Source organism: Hippoglossus hippoglossus, chromosome 3 (genome assembly GCF_009819705.1).
Source record: "Hippoglossus hippoglossus isolate fHipHip1 chromosome 3, fHipHip1.pri, whole genome shotgun sequence".
Taxonomy (NCBI): Eukaryota; Metazoa; Chordata; class Actinopteri; order Pleuronectiformes; family Pleuronectidae; genus Hippoglossus; species Hippoglossus hippoglossus.
The window spans coordinates 24,672,694-24,694,434 of record NC_047153.1 but is presented as its reverse complement, the minus strand read 5'-3'; the positions used below and the strand labels follow the sequence as shown (position 1 = coordinate 24,694,434).

Genomic DNA, 21,741 nt, shown 5'->3' with positions numbered 1-21,741 from the left:
ATTTCTTAAAGGTTCAGTGTGTAAGATTTAGGTGAAAGAGATCTATTGGCAGATATTGAAAATAAAATAATCCCAGTGCTGTTTTCATAGTGTGTTTCATCTAAATTGTTTTAATTGTTGTTTTCTTTACCCTAGAATGGGCCCCTTATATTGAAATACTTTATATTTATATCGGGAGCAGGTCCTCTCTACAGAGGCTGTCATGTTTTTTACAGTAGCCCAGACTGGACAAACTAAACACCTTTTGAGTTTTTATGACAACTGAAGGCTACCACAGGTTCTCTTTCATGTTTGAAAGGGGAGGGTGAGGTGAGGGGTAGTCAGCTGCAACATGCAGCTAGATGTCACTAAAGTCTACACACTGAACCTTTAAGTCTGATTGATTTTTTTATTTTTAATCTTGAATGTATATTTGTATACATCGTTTATATATATATTTATATAAGCTTTTTATATATATATCAGGGTAATGTGAAGGTCATGCAACTTATTAAGATTCAAGCAAAATAACTTCAAAATCAAAAACGCACACTGAAGATACATTTAAAACAATGAGAGCTACTAAATATCAAACTAAAGATGCTTGAGTTGGCTGTTCCCTCTCCTCCCTCAGGACTGTCCTACATAATGAAATATCATGCATGAGTTAGGCAAACTATTTTTATTCGGACACTCGATGGATTTCAAATGCATGGTTTTGCCAAACTCCTGCGTGATCTGTTCTCTGGGCCTCAACAGCCAAACTATGGCCACCGAGTCATGTCTGAGCTCACTACACTCTGGGACCAATACATGTACTCTCTCTCAGAGCTATAGAAAACACAAGTGGTTGAGGAACCAACAATTAAAGGGCTGTATTTGGGTTATTTTGTTTTCGATTCACAGAAACATATTTTCTTAGTGGATGCTCTTGAAATGAAGTGATGCCTTAATGGTGCAGTATATGAAAAAATCCTTGATTTTCTATGTTAGATGTGACCTTGAATGGTACATTTTTGTAATACTTTTTCTTTGCCTTCTCTGTGTTACTACAATTAATATGTCCATGGAGAATAAATATCATCAACAGATATTTTAACAACAGGTGATTCTTTTCTCCAAAACAGGGCTGAGCAGGATCTTGACATGTAACACATGTAACTAATCTGCTTTATTTGCATCACAGCAGTCATTTTATAAGAGGTGGTGTCCGTTTTTAAAGAAACTACCTGTTTTTACACCTTTTGTTTACTGTATGAAGTTAATATTCGGGATTTCCTGCCTCCATTTGGTCCGTTTGGGTCCTGCTTCCACACGTGGTGGTTTTTGGGTTCAGATCTTGTCTATTCTATAGCTCTCTGGTCCTCCCCGTCATGAGCCACTCGTTATGTAATCCTGTGGTTGTGTCATGTGCATCATCTGAGCTAGACTCTTTATACTGCAGCCCTGGGTCAAATAGCAGAGGAAAAAATAATTCTTGCTTGTTGTTACAAACTGTCTGGAGGGTCCGATGGGTGTGATTTACTGCCTCAAGACAACAATGTTGCATGTGTGCAAATCATGTTTATAAAAATTCAAAAAGCAGTTGTGTTATTCTCAATGGTGACTTCCATCCATAAGGCACTCCATGCATAACAAAACAAATGCTAAGAATTACATTCAACTATTTGACTGTATGTGTATTATCCTAATTTGCATCCAGAAATGAAATGAAGGGCTGATCAATGCTACTGTGTTAAATTCCTGCATGTAAAATGATCACATTCACTTTATTTAATATTTTTTTTATGGGGTTGGTTCTCCACAGTGGATCTAACTGTTTGGTTTTCTTTTAACAGATACAACATGTATCTGAACCTGTCCCTCTCTACATGTTTTCCATTCCCGTGTCAATGCCTCTGCCTTGCATGTGCTCTCACTCTGCATGTTTACATGTACTGCATGTGTGTGTGTCTCTTCTGGTCACTGTGTTCTGTGTTTGTGCTCTTCTATATGTGCTTGTGGGAGAGTTTTCTGAGTCTCAATCACTTCTTAACACAAGCCACATGTGAGCTTATTGTGCTCAGATTCAATTGATCTGCATGTGAGATCAATTATTCACTAACAGACTGCAAATGCATGTATATGACTTTTATCATACGTGGCATGTTGCTTTTTCGTGGGCTGATTGGCTTGAAACCTTACTATACAATGCATTCTAAACATATATTCATGTATATGTTTTCATAGTAAGTCGCTAGAAAACAGGCACTTCTATAGACATACACAGTAACACTTCACTGCACATGCACATGGCACACACTGTGGCCGATGTACTCTTAAACATACACCCACAGTGCACCTAGTCTTGGTTACATTTTCAAACAGTTGAATAAGTGCACACACATACATGTACACAAACAAATACATCTACACACACACACACACATACACACAAATACACACAAATACACAAGACAACAGTTTCACTGGCCCTGACTGAAATGTGTGTGTGGCAGGATTAAGGGCGGTGGCCAGGCCTGGGGAGCGAACCAGGATGGGGTGGTTAACAGCCAGCCTGGGGCTCGAGTGGTGGATGAGCGTGAACAGATGGCTATCAGTGGGGGCTTCATCCGCAGGTAAGTTTACTCTATGTGTGTAGGTGTGGGTTTGCGTGTGTAGCTAGCATGCTCACTTCTTTCTGTGTGCTTGTGTTTGCACATATTTGAGTGTGTGATAGTTTACAGCTACAGTGCTATATGAGGCTTTTCCCTAATTAGATTTAGACCTTCAAAGTAAAACATATCATTCACCATTATTGTATATTATTGTATAATATGATGGTATATTATTATTATGGACAACATATCAGTCACTTTCATACTGTTTGCAGCAGGAACAAAGCATCAATAAAAATCAAATCAATAATGATGTTAAGACCCTGACACATTCAGTTCAGTCTGCAGCAATAAGTAGCCATGATTCATATTTAGAAAAAAAAGTCAACATCAGAGAAAAATATTTGCACGTTTACTATTGAATGTTATTCCACAAATTTCCAAACTTTTTTGTATGTGACCCTGAAAGCAAAGCCCGTTGAAAAAGTGCTAAAAGTATCTAAAGATAGCAATTATTATAGATAATTCCAACAAAATTTATGACGAATTTCGGTAAATGTTGGTGATTTTTGTGACACACTGAAGGAGTCCTGACTACAATACATAACTCAAGCATTTTCAATCTTAGAAAAAGGCATGTAATGTGCTGTCCATCCTACTATATATATATATATATATATATATACACTTGTTTTGTACCATATTGTACTGTTCAGTTTCTGTACAACACTGGGCAATAATTAATCCCACTTCCTCCTCCTATGTGCACCAGGGTAACAGAAGATGCCCGGGAGAATGAGATGGACGAGAACCTGGAGCAGGTGGGCGGCATCATCGGTAATCTGCGTCACATGGCCCTGGACATGGGTCAGGAAATTGACACGCAGAACCGCCAGATTGACAGGATCATGGAGAAGGTACTGTGCAAGGAGCACTACATGTATCGACCACTGAATGGAAGAATATCAGAGAATTTTAAATTCATGGTTATTGGTGGATACAAGTCAATTTCAGTTGTTACTAGGCAACAACCTCTCCAAGTTGTTGGAATAGCAAACAAGCATTTAATACAAAGTTGGACAAAGATGGTGCCATTTAGAAGAGTGATTCTCCAAAATAAAATATACAATACAAAATATATAAAAAATACAAGTACACTTTTGTTGTATTGTAAACTGCAAAATATTCCAGACTACTTTTTAAATTGTGAAACCAGTTCTTACCGTATTTACATTAATGCTTTCTTTACAGCATCAGATTTAAACATAAATAAATTGTGGTTGTAACACTATATTTTGAGGATAATATAAGACATGATAGGCTTTATCAATCCATAATTGTTGAAAAACAACAAAAGTACATAATTTAAGAATAAAGTTAAAAAAAACATACAAAACGACAATGAGAGTCTGCAGCAGGCTGCCGCCCAGGAGGAGACTTTGGGGAAATGGGGCTGGTAATGTGAGTAAATGAAAGGCTAACAACTGAGAAAACAATGTAGCTAATATAGTGTGCACATTATAGCATTTAGCTGATATTTAGCATGCTAAGCATTAGAATATGTAGTAGCGGATGGAGTTTTGCTGGTTCTGAGCAGGTTAAGCCTGGGTTTGACACACTAATGGAGAATATTTGATTCATCCTTTGTCCAGTAGTTCAGCATGTGCCTCTTTATTAACCTTACTCCCACCTCCACCAATAAGCACTGGCTTTACAACTGTTACCTGAGCTGTGTCACAACCTGTCGTGTTTCTCCTTTCAGGCCGATTCCAACAAGACCAGGATCGACGAGGCCAACCAGCGTGCGACGAAGATGTTGGGCAGTGGCTAAACTGCGGCGAAAAAGTGCTTTCATCCCTCTTTTAACCCCAGAAACCCTGAAAATAACAACATCAACCAAAACCCAGTCCAGCACCCATCACCAACGGCGCCCACTTCCTTGGCTCAACAGCAGGCGCTGTGTAAATCATGCTTTTATTGTGATACTTGTAGTTTGCACATGTACACATATCATACGTTCCTCAGCCCTCATTCCTCTCATCACTGCCCGTCACCTCCCTCAGCCCCCCCCCCCCCCTTCTTATTATCAGTGTTGTTCTGTGTTGCTCTTTTAATTTTGTTAAGAAATAATAGTTCTGTCACTTAACATCCACTCAAACTCTCTCTACTCTGTACCAATGATTCTTCTATGGCTTCATTGATTCTAGATCACGTGTCCTGTTTTCTTCATCGCTCTTTTTCTAAGCCTGCGTGTAATATAAACTGTATGTACAACATGTCCTCAACCCCCTGTCAGAATTCTGGTGTCGTCAATGTAAGACACACTGTGTATTCATCAGTTATGATGTGATGCTACATGATAGGGCCAAAGTAATTTGCCGTTAATATAATGGACATGAAACCTGCACATGTTCATAACCAAGGCCACTATTTAAATACAATTATTTAATGTACATATGGAGCTGCTTGGATCTTAAAGACATAGTAGACCAAGGTATTTCTAAGTATTTGAGCCTCTTGGATGAAAATGTGACTGTTGGAGCAACCAGTATTGTGTCAACCCTATTGATGGAGCAGTATTAAAACAATTTGAGGCCATAGATTGTATAGTATGTACGTTTTCCTCAGGGAGCTAAATCTAACCATTCAAAAGCAAGGGTTGAGTTTTTAATCAATATGTTGTAATTCACAAAAATCATATATGTATCATAAGGCTATATGTATGTGTGAAAAACTGCATTTGTGTGTTGTCTGATTATTGAGGAGGTCTTTGACCATCAGACAAATATTGGACATTAATCATAAAAGCTAACATAGTGATTGATGATGAAAAGGAGGTGGAGCGTTGCTAGGGATCATAGTTCAACAGCAGTCGATCCCACTGTTACACAAAGTTACAGGATATTTCTACCTATTCACATACCAGGCCAGACCGCTTTACCCGTGTGTCCACCCGAGCAACTTCAAGTAGTGCGTTAAATGTGTTATGCATGTCCATTCACGGCTAGAAGACACTGAATATTTCATATATCCAAACCAGAAATATCCTAACATGGCAACTGCATGCTACATATGTAGGCCACGCCGAGGAGAGGCCCTTATTTATCTGCAATCGTGCCACTCTTTTTGTTTCATGTCTCTTTACCTTTCCAGACTGTGACATCACTGTAAAATAAATAAAACCATCATAAACGTAGAAAACAAACTGAGCGTCCTTTGTATTTTTATGACACTGGAACACGGATAGAGTTTATATTGTGAGAGAATGATTTTCATGGTGGATCACTATGGTTACTTTGAACTGCAATGACAACTGAAGAGCTAAACTGACCAGATGAGCTGTTCTAATGCACTTACACACCTATTTAACCTGTATACACGTTAATTCAGATATTGAAGTTTACAAAAGCCTTTTTTAGGTGATTAATAATATATTCACAGCTCAAGGGAACATAAATGCAATGAGAAAGTGTGCTCTCCTGTGCTGCTCCACAGCGAGGTCAGAGAGCTTATCCTCACCACTGGTTTTAAAGGCACTTTGAACTAAATGTCTAAAACATGCAACATCAACATATATTTCAAGCACCTGTCTGTATCTAGCATGGAGGAAAATATAAGAGCGTCAGAAAGAGAAAGAGAGGAAGAGACAGAGAGGGAAAGACATGCAGCAGCATATTAGACTAATGGATATCTAGTGTGGTGCCCTGGGCTTAGGATGGATTAGAGTTTACCATGTGACGAGGAACACACACACTCGCACACACACTTCAAGTTGAATCAACAGCAGATACACACCACAGCGTCATCCACTATACCTTGCTTACATCCATTTCCCTGCTCCTCTATATCTTTGTTGTGTGTGTGCATCTTCACTCAATAAAAGTACATGGTTGATGTTAACATCCATTTAGAAACCATACATACATGGTTGTTTTTTGGTTTATTAAATACATATAGATGTTTCTGCTAAAATAATAGCGTTTTGAAATGATCGGATCTTCTCCTCACATGCACTTGTTTTAAAAGTGATTTGAATTGGATAAATAAATCAAACAAATTTGTTTTGCTGTTAATTGAGCACTAAAATCTCTGGTTTGAACCAGGAGCTCCCCCTGCTGGTGCCTCACGTCTTTCAAATCGCATTTTTTTACTTATCCATGTGATGATGCTGAAGAAGAGGTGCTCCTCCAATTTAACATATTAAAATGAATGTATTCATCATGCAGAGTAATAAAAAAAAGCCTATGACAACTGGTGTCTAGTGTCGTGTGGAGCACTGGATGAGTGTGGCTCATAATAATTTGTTTGTTTTACACCTTTCTAATAGATGCCTTGTTTTAATCATAGGTTTTTTGCTTGTTTTATTTATCAGATGTTTTAATCATGGATTTGTTGTACATGTAGTTTGGATGGTTTATTTAATGCATAGGAATTATCCATAAGTATTTGTAATTATATGAGATAGGTAATCATTGTATTTCAGATTGGCTTGTAAAAACTTGCTAGGGACAACTGATGATAATACTGGCTCATTACAGTGTTTTGTCTGTTGATTAATGAGCACTGTCCCAACCCAATATCATTTTAATAGTTATTAACTTATTCAAGTTAAAATTGATACAAAACAAAAGTAGCTGCTGCCCAAAGGAGGGCCATTTAGTCTTGGGAAGTACCAAACCAATTTCTCCATAAATATTTCTGGCAAGGATGTAATTCAATTATTGAGCATTGATAAATTAAGAATGTGTCATGAAGTGACCTGACCCCAAAACACATCTTCTCATGCGACTTGATAGATTCTTTCATTAGACCCTCAAACCCTGACTGAAGTTAACCACAAGTCAAGATCAGTGCATTTAGGACTCCAGCTGATATTGATAATAATAATAATTATCGCAATCATAATAATCACAATAATAATAATAATAATATAGTTTGTATTAAAATGTAAACAGTTGATATCTAGCTATAATATGATAATGCTGTAGATACTTTGTAACAACCACTATTAGTGTATATATATATCTATATATAGATATAGATATATATATGTGTGTGTGTGTGTGTGTGTAGACTGTATATAAAAACAACCACAAACAACCAACCTACACTCACCGCTTAGGAAAACGGACCAATCAGCAGCTCGGACGTACAAGGCTTCGGCTCTCTCCGGTAGTCACATGACGGCACGTCGTGCTCGTCCGTCCTGAGTCGCCCTCGTTAGCACCGGGACTGTTAGCATCCACAGCGGCACCATGTTCCGAGCCGTGTTCCGTCTGTCAGCCGCGGGGAGCCGGACTGTGGCTCGGTCACGACCCTGCTACTCAGGTGGGACTGTCCGCTTCACACATGGCGTTGAAATGAGTAACCGGTGTTATGAAGAGGACTAAATTTGACTTAGCCGGCTAGCCGCGTAGCTTAGCTGCCGCCGCTTTGTGTGTGTGGGTGGAAGCTAGCGCAGGGTGACATTGAAGTGTTCTCCTGAGTACAGATCCTCATGGACCGGACAGGAGTGTTTTCATGAATCGTCGCATCTCCTTGAGTATTTTTACTGAGCAGGCGCGACACTGATTGGAGCTAAGAAGCCTCGACCTTGTGATGACCCCTCTGGGTTTGTTCCTGAGCGTCAGTGGCTGCAGCAGTTCACAGGCATCGGATATCAACACGTTACAGGACTAACCCACCTCTGACCATGTTCGCTACAAGGTTACATATGTACATTCACAGGTTGAACCACTGTTGTTACTGCCAGGGGAGCGTGTGTACTCTGGTGATGGTGACACGAATCAGATGAATCGATACTGATTGAATTATGTGTTATGTGATAAATGTGGAGTTAGGATTTTGCCAGTCCATAGTTGTATGCATCCTGGGATGTTGGGTGAGACAAGTTATGGTCAATAACAATGTAATGCTTTCTGTATTTGCATCCTAATGTGGGTTTAGTATTTTTAAAATCGGTGTGTTGTGGAGGTCACATGCACTAAGTCAAGTTGTGTTTGTCCTCTATCATGTACAACGCGTTAACAGACACACATCCACCAACCTGATCGAGGCAGTGTATCTACAGATGCTGCTTGATTTTATTATTTGTATTTTTTTGTAACTTATTTATTAGAACAAAACAGGAGTACATAGAAAAAAAATGGCAAGAAAAATAACACGCAGTGCAGGGAGAGGCAGAAAACCCAGTAAGCCTTTTTAAAGCCGCCACCTAAGTAATATTCAAAATTACATTCAGAAAATGATATCACTCCTTATGAGGGTTATTCAATTGATAATAACATGATCAGTATATTCAGCAACATATTTGTGTATGTGATGTGAATATGTGTGCACATGCCTTCACAGGTGAGTTTAATATGATATGGTTCCTTGAAGCACTGAACAAGTACCTAACAACTCCTAGTTTCTGTAAAGACACACTCTCTGTTCTGTATTTAATAGAAGTGTTGCCTCATTTTGTGATAGATCATTGAATTAGGATTTGTACCCTGTGCTCTTTCAGTTTTAAAATGCGTATATCTGAATAAGGACCTGCAGTATTTTATTTTTCTCTTTTAAGAACAGCCTCATTAGATGTTTATAGAAAGAATAGTTTTATCCTTAAGTCACACTCAATGCCAAGTTGTCAAAGTTAAATGTTGCCTTCACTGATGTGAAACAATGTGTATAATGTTTTTGTATACATTGAGTTTATTTATAATTTTCACCCTTCTCTTTTGGGCTGGGCATTGAATCTTGTCTGTTGTTGTCAAAAAGCATGAATAGTCAATAAGAGAAGTTTTACTCCTTTAATCATGGTCTAGCTTTTTACATCATCAACTAGTAGCTTTTTAATTTTTGATCACTTTGAAATTACATTTGACCCTATTTATAACCATATGTATAAATAATAATTAGGAATCAATATTTCATAGTCTCTATTTCTGCTTCATGTTTTTCAGCCCCACTGGCCTCCAGATGTTACTCCCATGCTAAGGTGGAAACAGACGAGGAGTTTGATGCCCGTTGGATCACTTACTTCAGCAAACCCGACATAGATGCCTGGGAACTGAGGAAAGGTGACTGTTCATGGCTGATGTTTATCGTGTTCTGATGACGTGTTTATTTAGCATTTACTTTGTTCACTCAAAGTTATGGTTCCAATTGGTAATATGGCATTTTTATTATATTAGTGCTTCTGTGAACTAATCTGGGCATTTTCCAATACTTTCAACCTAAAGGCATGAACACCCTGATTGGGTATGACCTGGTGCCTGAGCCCAAAGTCTTGGATTCGGCACTGCGAGCTTGTCGAAGACTGAATGACCTGGCCAGTGCCGTCCGCATCCTTGAGGCTGTCAAGGTGAATTATACTTCCTGTTTGGGCTCACTTAGGGTCGGCCATAACCTTTTCTTCAGCAGAGAGCGGAAACTGCTGACACTCCCAGGACCAGATGTTTAAAATATGTTTTAAAAAATGATTGTGAATTGTGATAGTGAATTGTCTGATACTAATAACTCAACTTCTCACCATCCGGTATGCAAATATTGCCTGTGACAAAATGCTCTTCATGTTTTGCTGATTGTGTGTGAATGTGTGTTTTGTGTTTTGCAGGACAAAGCAGGCCCCTGCAAAGACATCTATCCCTACCTGATCCAGGAGCTCAAGCCCACCCTGGCAGAACTCGGCATCTCAACACCAGAAGAGCTGGGCATTGATAAGTTATAGACTGTCAAGGTGAGACTGAACTATATTGAACTCCTACACATTAACTTGGGAAGGTGATTATGCTTTTAGAAAGATACAGTAACTGGTAGACCCGGAAGTAGTGATGCTGTCCAGTGCTGTATACCTATGCTGGCCCTATCTGACTCGTGAAATTAGATTAGAGGTTATATTGGATATCATTTTCTTGCAGCTGAATAAATGTTTTGTTCCTCCTTCCTCAGGTCATTTGATGTATAAAGAGATCCTGATTCTCTCCTGTCAAAAATGTCTATATTGTTGATTAAATCCATGCTGTCCTGTTGTGTACAAAATGGTGGACCTAATAAAGAAAACCAATAATTCTATAATGTGTCAGTTTTCCTTTTCTCTTAATTTTTTCTTCTTATTCTATACGTCCAGTCCTTTTTGTTAAAGCAGACTGAATTATTGATGGTTGTGTTACATTTAATGTGCTATCAGTGCTGGGGCTTCCAATGGAATAGAGCTGCTGGTGATGTCAGTAGTTACATCTCTGCTTCACCTGCTGGCATTATGTTGAGTTATTAGCAGTCTTGTTGTTATTGGAGTGAGTGCAGGACGTAATAGCAACTAAAATACTTGTCAGTTGTGACTCAGTGTCAACACTCACTGTCCAACGTTTGACCCGTGTATATGACCAAAAAATATATACAAATCTTTTAAAGCGAGAGTTACAGACAGAAACACTACATGAGAAAATGAAAAACAACTAAAAGTCAAGCATAGGGAAATCACATTTCAGCTTCTTAACCATGCCAAGTTTAAACAATGACATCTTAAGGAGTCTGCCTCAACACTGTTTGCTCTGTATGCTGCTGTATATCTTATGTCAATAAGGAAATGCATGCTGCAATAGCTGAAGTTGAAAATGGGAAAGTGATTCATATAATATGCAGCAAAAAAACAAAGTCTTGTTCATGTGAAAGGTTTGTTTAAAATACAAATGTGAAGAGGTCATCGACAAACTGTCAGAACAGGAATGGGGATGAAGTAAAAGAGTCTGCACCGGTCACTCATGAGATCTGTCTTTGACTATGAATGTGAAGCTTACATGTCAGCTGTAGAGCCTGACTGCTTTTCAGTTGGCTGGTAAAATATATATATATACACTACCGTTCAAAAGTTTGGGGTCACCCAGACAATTTCGTGTTTTCCATGAAAACTCACACTTTTATTTATCAAATGAGTTGCAAAATGAATAGAAAATATAGTCAAGACATTGACAAGGTTAGAAATAATGTTTTTTATTTGAAATATTAATTTTGTTCTTCAAACTTTGCTTTCGTCAAAGAATGCTCCATTTGCAGCAATTACAGCATTGCAGACCTTTGGCATTCTAGCTGTTAATTTGTTGAGGTAATCTGTAGAAATTTCACCCCACGCTTCCTGAAGCACCTCCCACAAGTTGGATTGGCTTGATGGGCACTTCTTGCGTACCATACGGTCAAGCTGCTCCCACAACAGCTCAATGGGGTTGAGATCTGGTGACTGCGCTGGCCACTGCCTGCTTCTTCCCTAAATAGTTCTTGCATAATTTGGAGGTGTGCTTTGGGTCATTGTCCTGTTGTAGGAGGAAATTGGCTCCAATCAAGCGCTGTCCACAGGGTATGGCATGGCGTTGCAAAATGGAGTGATAGCCTTCCTTATTTAAAATCCCTTTTACCTTGTACAAATCTCCCACTTTACCAGCACCAAAGCAGCCGCAGACCATCACATTACCTCCACCATGCTTGACAGATGGCGTCAGGCACTCTTCCAGCATCTTTTCACCTGTTCTGCGTCTCACAAATGTTCTTCTGTGTGATCCAAACACCTCAAACTTTGATTCGTCTGTCCATAACACTTTTTTCCAATCTTCCTCTGTCCAATGTCTGTGTTCTTTTGCCCATATCAATCTTTTCTTTTTATTGGCCAGTCTCAGATATGGCTTTTTCTTTGCCACTCTGCCTAGAAGGCCAGCATCCCGGAGTCGCCTCTTCACTGTAGACGTTGACACTGGCGTTTTGCGGGTACCATTTAAAGAAGCTGCCAGTTGAGGACCTGTGAGGCGTCTATTTCTCAAACTAGAGACTCTAATATACTTGTCTTCTTGCTGAGTTGTGCACCGGGGCCTCCCACTTCTCTTTCTACTCTGGTTAGAGCCTGTTTGTGCTGTTCTCTGAAGGGAGTAGTACACACCTTTGTAGGAAATTTTTTGTTTCTTCGCAATTTCTCGCATGGAATAGCCTTCATTTCTAAGAACAAGAATAGACTGGCGAGTTTCACATGAAAGTTCTCTTTTTCTGGCCATTTTGAGAGTATAATCGAACCCACAAATGTGATGCTCCAGATACTCAACTAGCTCAAAGGAAGGCCAGTTTTATAGCTTCTCTCACCAGCAAAACAGTTTTCAGCTGTGCTAACATAATTGCACAAGGGTTTTCAAGGGTTTTCTAATCATCCATTAGTCTTCTAAGGCGATTAGCAAACACAATGTAGCATTAGAACACTGGAGTGATAATTGCTGGAAATGGGCCTCTATACACCTATGTAGATATTTCATTAAAAACCAGACGTTTCCACCTAGAATAGTCATTTACCACATTAACAATGTATAGAGTGTATTTCTGATTAATTTAATGTTATCTTCATTGAAAAAAACAGTGCTTTTCTTTGAAAAATAAGGACATTTCTAAGTGACCCCAAACTTTTGAACGGTAGTGTATACATATATGATATAGACATATCACATATTTAAAGGTATCAGCATATTGTCCTGCATGTCCTGACATGAATACTTTTTTAAAACAAAATGCAGAAGAGGATTTGGTGTAATTTAGAAATGGTAAAAATACAAACCTATATCTGTACAAATATGCTTTGTACCAAATTTAGCTAATTTCCATATAGTTCACCTCCCAGGGTAAAACCTATTGCTACCACAGATGGACAATAACCTGCCAGCCTACACTAGATATTAAATATAAAAACCATCAGCAAATATATTTAAATTGTGTGTGCCACCTGACCCAGAATTCCAGTATTGGTCGAGGTCTATACAGCAGCAGAATCAAACCCCAAGTTAGATGTATTACAAATCAGATCTGACAGCGATCCTGTACTTACAAGCATAAAATCTGGCAGATTATTTATGACAGATATTACCACAGAAAGATTCCTTATAATGTACAAGATGGAAGGTAAGGGGATAGTTACACACTTTCTTTGGGTTGTGGCTCATATTGGTGTTTAGGGAAATGAGCTGTGGACAGACTGAGCAGTTAAACACTTAAAAAAGTAAAAACAAGCCAAGACACTTATCAGGAACTATGCTCAGTCAACATGGCTGGAATGATAGGATGACAATGAAACTGAGAGACATTTACATTATACACAAGGACATGCTGGGAAGTTGCAGAGCAGGAAACAAAGTAGGAAAAGATCATTGTCCATCTGAGAATAGCCATAGAAAAATTAAACAGGCAAAAACGCATGGACAAGAAACAATGGGACATATATTATTACATTGTGAGAAATGAATTGTGATAAATTAATTGTCCCATGGCTTTTAGTTGTCTGGTCTAATGGGAAAAAATACAGGCAACATTTATGTTTTTGAAAAATAAATATATGCGTGTGTGTGTGTGTGTGGGTGTACAGTCCAGACGGTGGCGATAACGCGCCTCTGAGTCTGTTCTCTTACTGCCAATGAATACAAAAGAAGAATGAAGGGGGGACACCAAAGAAGAAGAAGAGAGGAAAGAAGGAGGAAATCCCAAAGAAGAAAATCCCAAAGAAGCGGCGGAGGAGGTGTCCCGGCGGTGGGAGCTGTGTCGTCATGGCGGTGCGGTGCTGCAGACTGGGACAGTAACACGAACATGATGAACGACATCATAGAGGAGCCGGAGAAGGACACTCTGCTGGAGCCGCAGCCACAAGTTCAGTCGGTAAAGTCAGCTAACACACCAGCTAGCCCGGCTAACGCTAGCCCCTACTCACAGACAGACTGACTAGCCTAGCCTGTGATTTTGTTTTTGACAGCTCTTCAGATGAGGCATGCCCACTAAATATTTGACTGTTTCACTGAAGCGAAGTTTGGCTATGAATTATATATGGAGTGACATGTTTAACATTGTTGTCTCTGCCTGTCTGCCTGGAGTTTTCTATTTTCATAACTGCATGTGGCTGCTGAAATGTTGGTGTTTACCACTGGAGACAGACTTGAGCTGGATATGAAAGATCACACATTGTTGTTGATTTAAAACAAAGAGTTGTGGTCCTGTCATTTAGATAGCACACGGAGTCGGTGACTTGGCTTCTGTAAGTGAACATAAGATACAGATGTTTCTTTAATTTCTGCAACCCAAGGGGCCCAGTGGTGGAACAAGACCTAAGGTGGCCGATGGAGGCATCAGGCCTGTGGAGAAGAGAGGACCTTACATCATGTCCAGAGTTCCGGCCATCCACCTCAAACTACGTAAGCAGTTTCTTGACTCATCCTAACCAATAACGCATTGTTATTATTGTTTTTATGAATTCAGCTGTGGTGAATATTGTCGTACGTTGCATAAAATGGGTCAGAATTGAATGTGTGGCCAGCAGAACCTGAGTCATATGACACTGAATGGCTCAGACGCCCTCAGGTCGGATCATAGTGTTTTCATGGCTTTTAACTTTTCATAATGTTCACAGCTTACTTTCATCAATTTCATGGCCCTGATGTCTTTGTGTCACGTTGAACACAATGTATTGCTTTACTGTAAACTCAACAAATGTCTCCCTTACACTTCAGACTAAGTACAGACTAAGATTCCAACATTTACTTGCATCTTCAAAACGCACTTTCTGCTCCTGTGGGGAAGTAATGTTGGATTTTGTGCATGGGGAGTCACCATAGTGTGAATCTGTCATGTGAGTTCTGAGAGATTTGTTGCATGAAGACCCATGACACATTCCACAGTCTTCTTTGTCTCTGTTCAAAACGTGTTCACGCTCAGTAATTGGCGTAAGGGAAAGGTAATGTGAAATTGAACTGAGTTTATCCTCTGGGTTTACTGAATCATTATTGACTTTTGGTTTCAAATTTCTTTGGCATTACTTGTTAAACCCGACTTTAATAGAAACACTTTAATGCATTAAGTAAACATATAAAAAAACTATACCAAAGGTTTGTTGAATTGAAAAAAAGAATGATTTATTAGACTTTATAACCAGTTTTCAGCCGTTTTAAGAAAACACTGTTGGTTTGAAATACATGATGTAATTGCTGGATTTTGCGAACCTGATGTAGCTACTTTTTCAAAGTGTCTTTAGGCCTGCGGAGAAACTCCAGAGAATTGGGTCCAGACTTAGAAACCCCTTAGAGGGTTGGTGTGCACATTTCAGCAGGTGTTAAAAAAGACAATAATAAAATCTTGTTTCTAAATCTCTTCCCTCCTCTCCTGATACAAAAATGCGCATGCACGCAGGCGAGTTTTCTGGATGGGCGGGGGAGTGAGCTGTCTGCTGTGAGACAGGCATGAGGAGAGAGAAGTGGAACTTCTGCTTAAAACATTCACGTGACAATTTGTACTCGATCGTCGAGATATGGTAATTTAATACATTTCACATGGAACCAGCCGCGATATATATCGAGTATATTCCATATATCGCCCACCCCTGATTATACAGTGTATTGAAAGCCGATGTCAGACCCATATTATTGTCTCAGTTTGCATGTGTATCTTCAATGTGTTGAATCCACCCAATTTCTGCTAAGAGAATCTAAAAAGCCTTATCATGAACTCAGTTTAGATGTGTAACCATCATATGTGGATGTCAAACCTTTACAAAGAAGAACTTGTTCTCCTTGTGAAATGTGTGTGTGTGTGTGGGGAGTATCATAAATGTTGAGTGCTACACTGAGCTGAGAATATTTTTTCTCATTTCAGTGATACACTCTGGTGAGACTGTTCGAGGCTTTACCAATAATATAGGGGTTTTCTGGAATTGCAGTATAGTTTCTCATAACTTCTGTTTTTGTGGTTATGAATGTCAACTGATCATTATATAGGATGATTGTCCCAAAATATTAGTAATGATATGGTAACTTGGGAAACATGGTAAATGATCTGTATTTATATAGAGCTTTTCTAGTCTTGATGACAACTCAAAGTGCTTTACAGTACAGTTTATTGCCACACACATTTATACAGTGCATCTATGGGCAGCACTGTATCTACGAGAACGGCGCAGCTGTCCCGGGAAATTCGGGCTTCAGTATCTTGCCCAAGGACACTTTGACATGCAGAGGGCGAAGAATGGAAACAAATCGCACACCTTCCAGTTAGAGGAAGGCCGCAGCCGTTATTAGCTGTTCTTAGCTCAATAAACCCACATATGACATTTGACTTGACCATTATCCAGTCTGTCCTTCTCAACACAAAAAATGTCTCTTATTCTGATTATTTGTAGAGAAACACAGGGAGATGGCAAGAAAAGCACTGAAGAAGAAAGCCCTCTCACCAGGACCTCCGGTGACGCATCAGCCCAGACAAGGAGTCAAGAGGTGAGGAGAAGAGGCCTGAGGGGTTAGGAGGAAGCTGCTGGTTGTCATGTCATGTCAGCATAATGCAGGAGAGGCTTGTTTTGCAGCAATTTTTACCTTCTGGCTCTCTCTTTTTAGGACGATGAAATATAACAAGGGCTACGCTGCTTTGAGTCAGCATGCTGAGGACACTCTGGTTGCACTGGACTCAGACAGGTAAGATTACACCAAGTATAGGTGTGATACTGTTGTTGAATTCCTACTATATACATTAATTGAATCTTAAGCCGTTTTCAGACATGTCCTGCGGAGGATCTCCGGAGAATTGGGTCCGGACTTTCTCCGCAGTTTGTCTTTCACACATGCAAAACACAGCAGGAGCTTCTCTGCTCTGATGAGTTAAAAAAAAAAATCCTCTGCAGGATTCAGATTGAAGTGAGAGGTGGTGCAGCAGGCAGAGGCAGGAAGTAACGTATTCACACCGCTGCGAACATTACAAGATTTTGCTCACAGCACATTGACGACAGCGTCAGCTCTTATAACCACAAACTGTCATGACATCTTCATCGGTGTCTTCTACGTGTATGTATGTGCACTCATGACCACAACGATCAGCAGATGGAGCCCTGCTGGTTACTCCCAGACAAAGGGTAACCCAGCTTTTGTGGTTAGAGCCCCCACATTGTGGAATTTACCCACATTGAAGTTGGACTAATTCTCTAGCTTCTTTTAAATGCCGCCTTAAAACTTTTCATTTTATGAAAGCCTTTACAAATGGTGGACATTGGCTCTTATTTAGACTGACTATTCCCATTTGTTTATTTATAAAATTCTATCTATTTTATTGTTCTATATTCTCTGCTTGTGTTCCATTGTTTTATTCTCAGTTTTGTCCTTGTGAAGCACTTTGTAACATTGTTAACAAAAGTTTATTATTATGATCATTATAATAATAGTTATTATTATGATACTTGTGTAGGCAGGTGAAAGAGGAGACAATCGCAGTTTCCTCGTTGTTTGTGTTGCTGGACATGTTTCGACAGATTTAAATTCTTTACATCAGAATGACAGAACCTGTCCTACTTGTCTGTGCAGTGATGAAGAGATCGATTTTGAGCAGTATTCCTCCGGATACTCTTCAGCGGAGGTGAGTTAGCCCCATGGCACGTTCTTCAGATGCACTCAGATGGCTACAACTGTGTGGTTGTTGTTTTTTTTGATCACCTATACATGTACAAAGATTTGTGTTTTCAATTTTGCACTTTGGTCTTTGTGACCTCTGTCTGATATGAGTACCATCAAATTATGCACATTTACATTTATTTAATAAGTAAGGGGTTAAAATGGGCCAGTAATAGAAAACAGCAAAGATGAAAGACGTTATCATGTGTATAACTGTACATGAAACAGATATGACTGGAGCTAGCTCTTGTTTGTGTTTGTGTTCATTCATACATATTGTAAGAATCATGTATACCGAGTTACTTATGCATGGGGAAAAAATGGGCCTCTGGCTATTTCTTAACCTCAGATATGTGGTGAGAGTAGTTTACTCCATCTCGAGTTTAAATTCAGTTTTACCTGTTATCTCACATTGTTGTTGAGTAACTGAACGATTTGCATTATTCCAAAACAAACACACTCAATATGTGTAAAAGGTGCCTGGGAAGGCACAAAATCATAGACACCAATAGATGACAGATGTTTACTACCCAATTTAACCGTCATGCTAACAATAACTAGCAGATGACTTGACGTACTGGTAACCTAACTTGAAACCAAAAGTCAGCTGGGTTCAGTCGCAGAGAGTTCTTTTCTTCGTTTGGAGACTAAACACCTTTGTTATAAGGTTTGATTAAAAAGAACAGAGACTGTGAACAGATGGACCTCAGTGAGATGTTGATCAGGTTCAACCAGGTTACTCTGCGATGACTGTGTGTCACCGAGGTTCCCTTTGCTCTCCAGGTCCACCCTGATTTAAGCAGGCAGCTGCTTCAGGACGGCTACCGCCTGGACGAGATCCCTGATGACGAGGACCTAGACCTGATTCCGCCCAAAGCCATGGGCTCCTCCATGTGCTGCTGCTCTGAGGGCCCGTCTTGCTCCATGCAGTGACGCTGCTATCCTGACTCAAACCCCTGCAAGGTCTTAGTTCCAGTTCAAGTTGCTGTCTCAAGTCACTGGTGCCTGAGGCCTTCTTTCTAACCCAGCTCCCCCGCTGCGCTGCCTGAGGACTTCCAGCCCTGAAGCCAAAACTCCTGTTGATGCAGGACTGCGTGCACCGAAACGCTCAACCCACAAGAAGTGGCAGATGGATGTAAGAACAAGCCTTATCCACTGTGACCCCAAAGCTCGAGCTTTTTTCTATTTTTCTTTTTATCAACCTACAGGAACCATTACTATGCCACTGAGTGGGAGAGAAATTCACCATTTGGGACACGTCTGTGTTGATCCAGTGCAGTTCTGGATACCGTTGTTTCCTCTGGTTAACAGGTTTAAGCACGACATGTGTTTTAATGAATTTAATTTTTTTTTTTACATGTTAACTTACTGCTATTTGAAGCACCTCAAATCACCATTTACATTATCTGACTACTATTGTATTTAGTTTTTTTTTTTTAATGTCTCTGTCTTCAAAAATATTGTTTGATTTTTATTCCAAAATGAGATGACCACCAGGTATGACATTATTATTTGAACAAAAATAACCACATAAAATAACAGCGGAAAGAACATATTTTTCAAATCTAACCAGAAGACTGAATTGACATGGGATGTGTTGGGTTGTGACTGACTCTACTTCATTTCTCATAATAATAATAATAACAATAATAATAATTCTTTCAGCAAGTGATACTACCTTAAAAATCTTAAGAGGTTAGAATAGAATAAACCTGGCACTCGCAGATCATCGAAAGCCAGGATTATTTTTTTATACTGGTTTCCTATGATCTGACTCGTTGTGTCTAAAAAAATATGAAAATAACTCATGGTTGTTACATGTTGTCTTTGAGTAAATACTCAAGTCTTACAAAGTGAAATATCCATTGTTGGATTAATACCTACACTTAACCAAATGTTACACATGTTTAAATGGCAGAAAATGTAAGCAGATTAAGTTACTGAAGTGCTTTGACAGAACAACTGATATTTGGTTTGAGTCAGTCTCTATATTGTATAAATAAGTTTCATTCCAGGAAAAAAATATCTTCCAAATAAGCTGCTACACAATAGAAAGTAGACGTAAAAACTACAAATATTAGGATTCCAGTTAAAGTCATCTTAAGACATTTATGAATGTGGTAAGATGTGTGTATGTTTAAATTCTAAAATGTTTTTTGTTTATTTGATATGCTTAAGAAAACAAATTGTCATAGATTTAAGTCAAGAAGAGGTTACTGTTTTTTGCCAAGATTGATATGTAGCATTTTAAGAGTTACATCTGATCCTGGACAGGATATTGAACCCGAAAATGTGTCCATGTGTCTGTGTGGACACCAGACCAGAGTTACATTATTTTATTTATTTAATTTTTTTAAATTAATTTGTTGCCTACATTAAAAACAAATAGGTTTCAGGTTCAAAACAATAAAACCAGATTACATTAGAATGGAAGTAAATGGGTACCTCTGTTTACTGTATGTAAAACTTTATGAACAACAATTCATATCCTTCTTAGTTTGTGTTACTGTCTGTTTTTGTTTCTTATACAATAGACACAAATGTGTGCCTAAAATGGCCGTCTTTATTATATTATTTTTCCACTTAAAACAATCTGTTGAGTCATGTTACAACCTGTGTCATATTAAACTATTGGTGTTTATTTTGAAACTGAGCATTAACAGAAAATGTTTAATGTCAGAGCAGAGCAAGTGACAGGGTTCACTTTTCAGGAGATGTTTTTGTGTGTGAGTGTGCAACCAGAAAGTAACTTGCCTTTCACATGCATTAGTAAAATGAAATACAAATAAAAAAATGGAAATTGCACAACTGTTGAAGTGCATAGAGGATTTAAGTCACAACAAATGTGTGACAACTGTTATACTTGCACCACACTGTCTTAGGCTGTGATGTTAACTGTCTTATGAAATGATGTAGCTGACCACTTGAGGGTTAGAACTGGAAAGAGTTTGACATTTTGTGCTAGAAAAAGCTGCAACCTTGATCTGTACTCTGCAGCATCGCGATCAACTCTCTAATCCATCAAGTCTTTGCAAAGAAAACGCCTGATGTTGAAAACGTTACAACAGTAACACGAGCAATGTACTTTATCTCCGTGGTTGTAATGTGGGCCATTTAGGAATAAAGGCTGATTCCACGCTTACACTAAGTGTAGAATCAGTGATGAAAAGTGTATCAACCCCCTTGGCGCCCGGATCTGCATGATGTTCTTCATGTACATAAAAATATTGCACTTAACACCAGTGGTCAGTAGCAAGTACACTTGACTCACCTGTACTATGCAACTATTGGGACAATCTGCTTGTTATACAACATTGTGACAATAATAGCATAAAGTGTTATTGAATGCTAAATGCAATAACTTAAATTTGTTATTTTATGATGGTGAACACTAATCTTTTTTTATTTGATTGTACTGTGCATTGGTTTGCATTATTAAAAAAAACTCACTTATCTAAAATCCCGTGTGTTTTATTGTTACTATATTCATTAGTATTCATTTTCAACGATACCTGTGTGCAGAGGTCATAGGTCAATGAAGCTTTTCCATCATTGCAAATGAGTCGGGCACATTATGAACGTGGCAGATGTTGGCACCTCAAGGGGGCAGCATGTAGCTACGATACAGTCCCAATGAGATATGATTGGAGGCACCTTCCCGTGAGGGTGTTGTAGTACACTACAGTACTTTATTTTCTTTAAACATCACTGCCATGTTGTGCAGCATCAACAGAAAGACACGATAC

General features: G+C 39.0%; 3 protein-coding genes across 4 annotated transcripts in view; all 3 read left to right on the top strand.

Annotated features, from left to right (window-relative positions):
- The window catches only part of LOC117755177 (synaptosomal-associated protein 25-A-like), a 38,421-nt gene extending 32,639 nt beyond the window's left edge, over positions 1-5,782 (top strand). The window contains exons 6-8 of the mRNA XM_034574742.1: positions 2,478-2,597; positions 3,349-3,493; positions 4,339-5,782. Coding sequence (XP_034430633.1) covers positions 2,478-2,597; positions 3,349-3,493; positions 4,339-4,407 — 334 coding nt within the window. The 3' untranslated portion in view covers positions 4,408-5,782. The remainder of the gene's footprint in view (positions 1-2,477; positions 2,598-3,348; positions 3,494-4,338) is intronic.
- Positions 5,783-7,744: 1,962 nt separating this feature from the next.
- Positions 7,745-10,632, top strand: LOC117755185 (cytochrome c oxidase subunit 5A, mitochondrial-like). The gene is made up of 5 exons (XM_034574751.1): positions 7,745-7,904; positions 9,524-9,640; positions 9,803-9,924; positions 10,177-10,299; positions 10,512-10,632. The coding sequence occupies exons 1-4, from the start codon at positions 7,832-7,834 to the stop codon at positions 10,288-10,290; spliced, it is 426 nt and encodes a 141-aa protein (XP_034430642.1). The 5' UTR covers positions 7,745-7,831; the 3' UTR covers positions 10,291-10,299; positions 10,512-10,632.
- Positions 10,633-14,016: 3,384 nt separating this feature from the next.
- fam219b (family with sequence similarity 219 member B) lies at positions 14,017-21,455 on the top strand. 2 transcript variants are annotated; one of them, XR_004612551.1, is made up of 7 exons: positions 14,017-14,234; positions 14,656-14,764; positions 16,741-16,834; positions 16,952-17,029; positions 17,909-17,960; positions 18,779-19,977; positions 20,048-21,455. XR_004612551.1 is itself a non-coding variant. In XM_034574731.1 (6 exons), the coding sequence occupies exons 1-6, from the start codon at positions 14,166-14,168 to the stop codon at positions 18,926-18,928; spliced, it is 552 nt and encodes a 183-aa protein (XP_034430622.1). In that variant the 5' UTR covers positions 14,017-14,165; the 3' UTR covers positions 18,929-21,455. The 2 variants fall into 2 exon arrangements, 1 of the variants encoding a protein (XP_034430622.1); XM_034574731.1 differs by having other exon boundaries at positions 18,779-21,455.
- The last annotated feature ends 286 nt before the right edge of the window (positions 21,456-21,741 follow it).

Coding starts and splice junctions, on each gene's coding strand:
- LOC117755185 (XM_034574751.1), top strand. CDS start 7,832: ATGTTCCGAGCCGTGTTCCGTCTGTCAGCCGCGGGGAGCCGGACTGTG. Junction 9,641..9,802: donor TGCCTGGGAACTGAGGAAAG/GTGACTGTTCAT, acceptor TTCAACCTAAAG/GCATGAACACCCTGATTGGG. Junction 9,925..10,176: donor GCATCCTTGAGGCTGTCAAG/GTGAATTATACT, acceptor TGTGTTTTGCAG/GACAAAGCAGGCCCCTGCAA.
- fam219b (XM_034574731.1), top strand. CDS start 14,166: ATGATGAACGACATCATAGAGGAGCCGGAGAAGGACACTCTGCTGGAG. Junction 14,235..14,655: donor CGCAGCCACAAGTTCAGTCG/GTAAAGTCAGCT, acceptor CTGCAACCCAAG/GGGCCCAGTGGTGGAACAAG. Junction 17,030..17,908: donor GTTGCACTGGACTCAGACAG/GTAAGATTACAC, acceptor TTGTCTGTGCAG/TGATGAAGAGATCGATTTTG.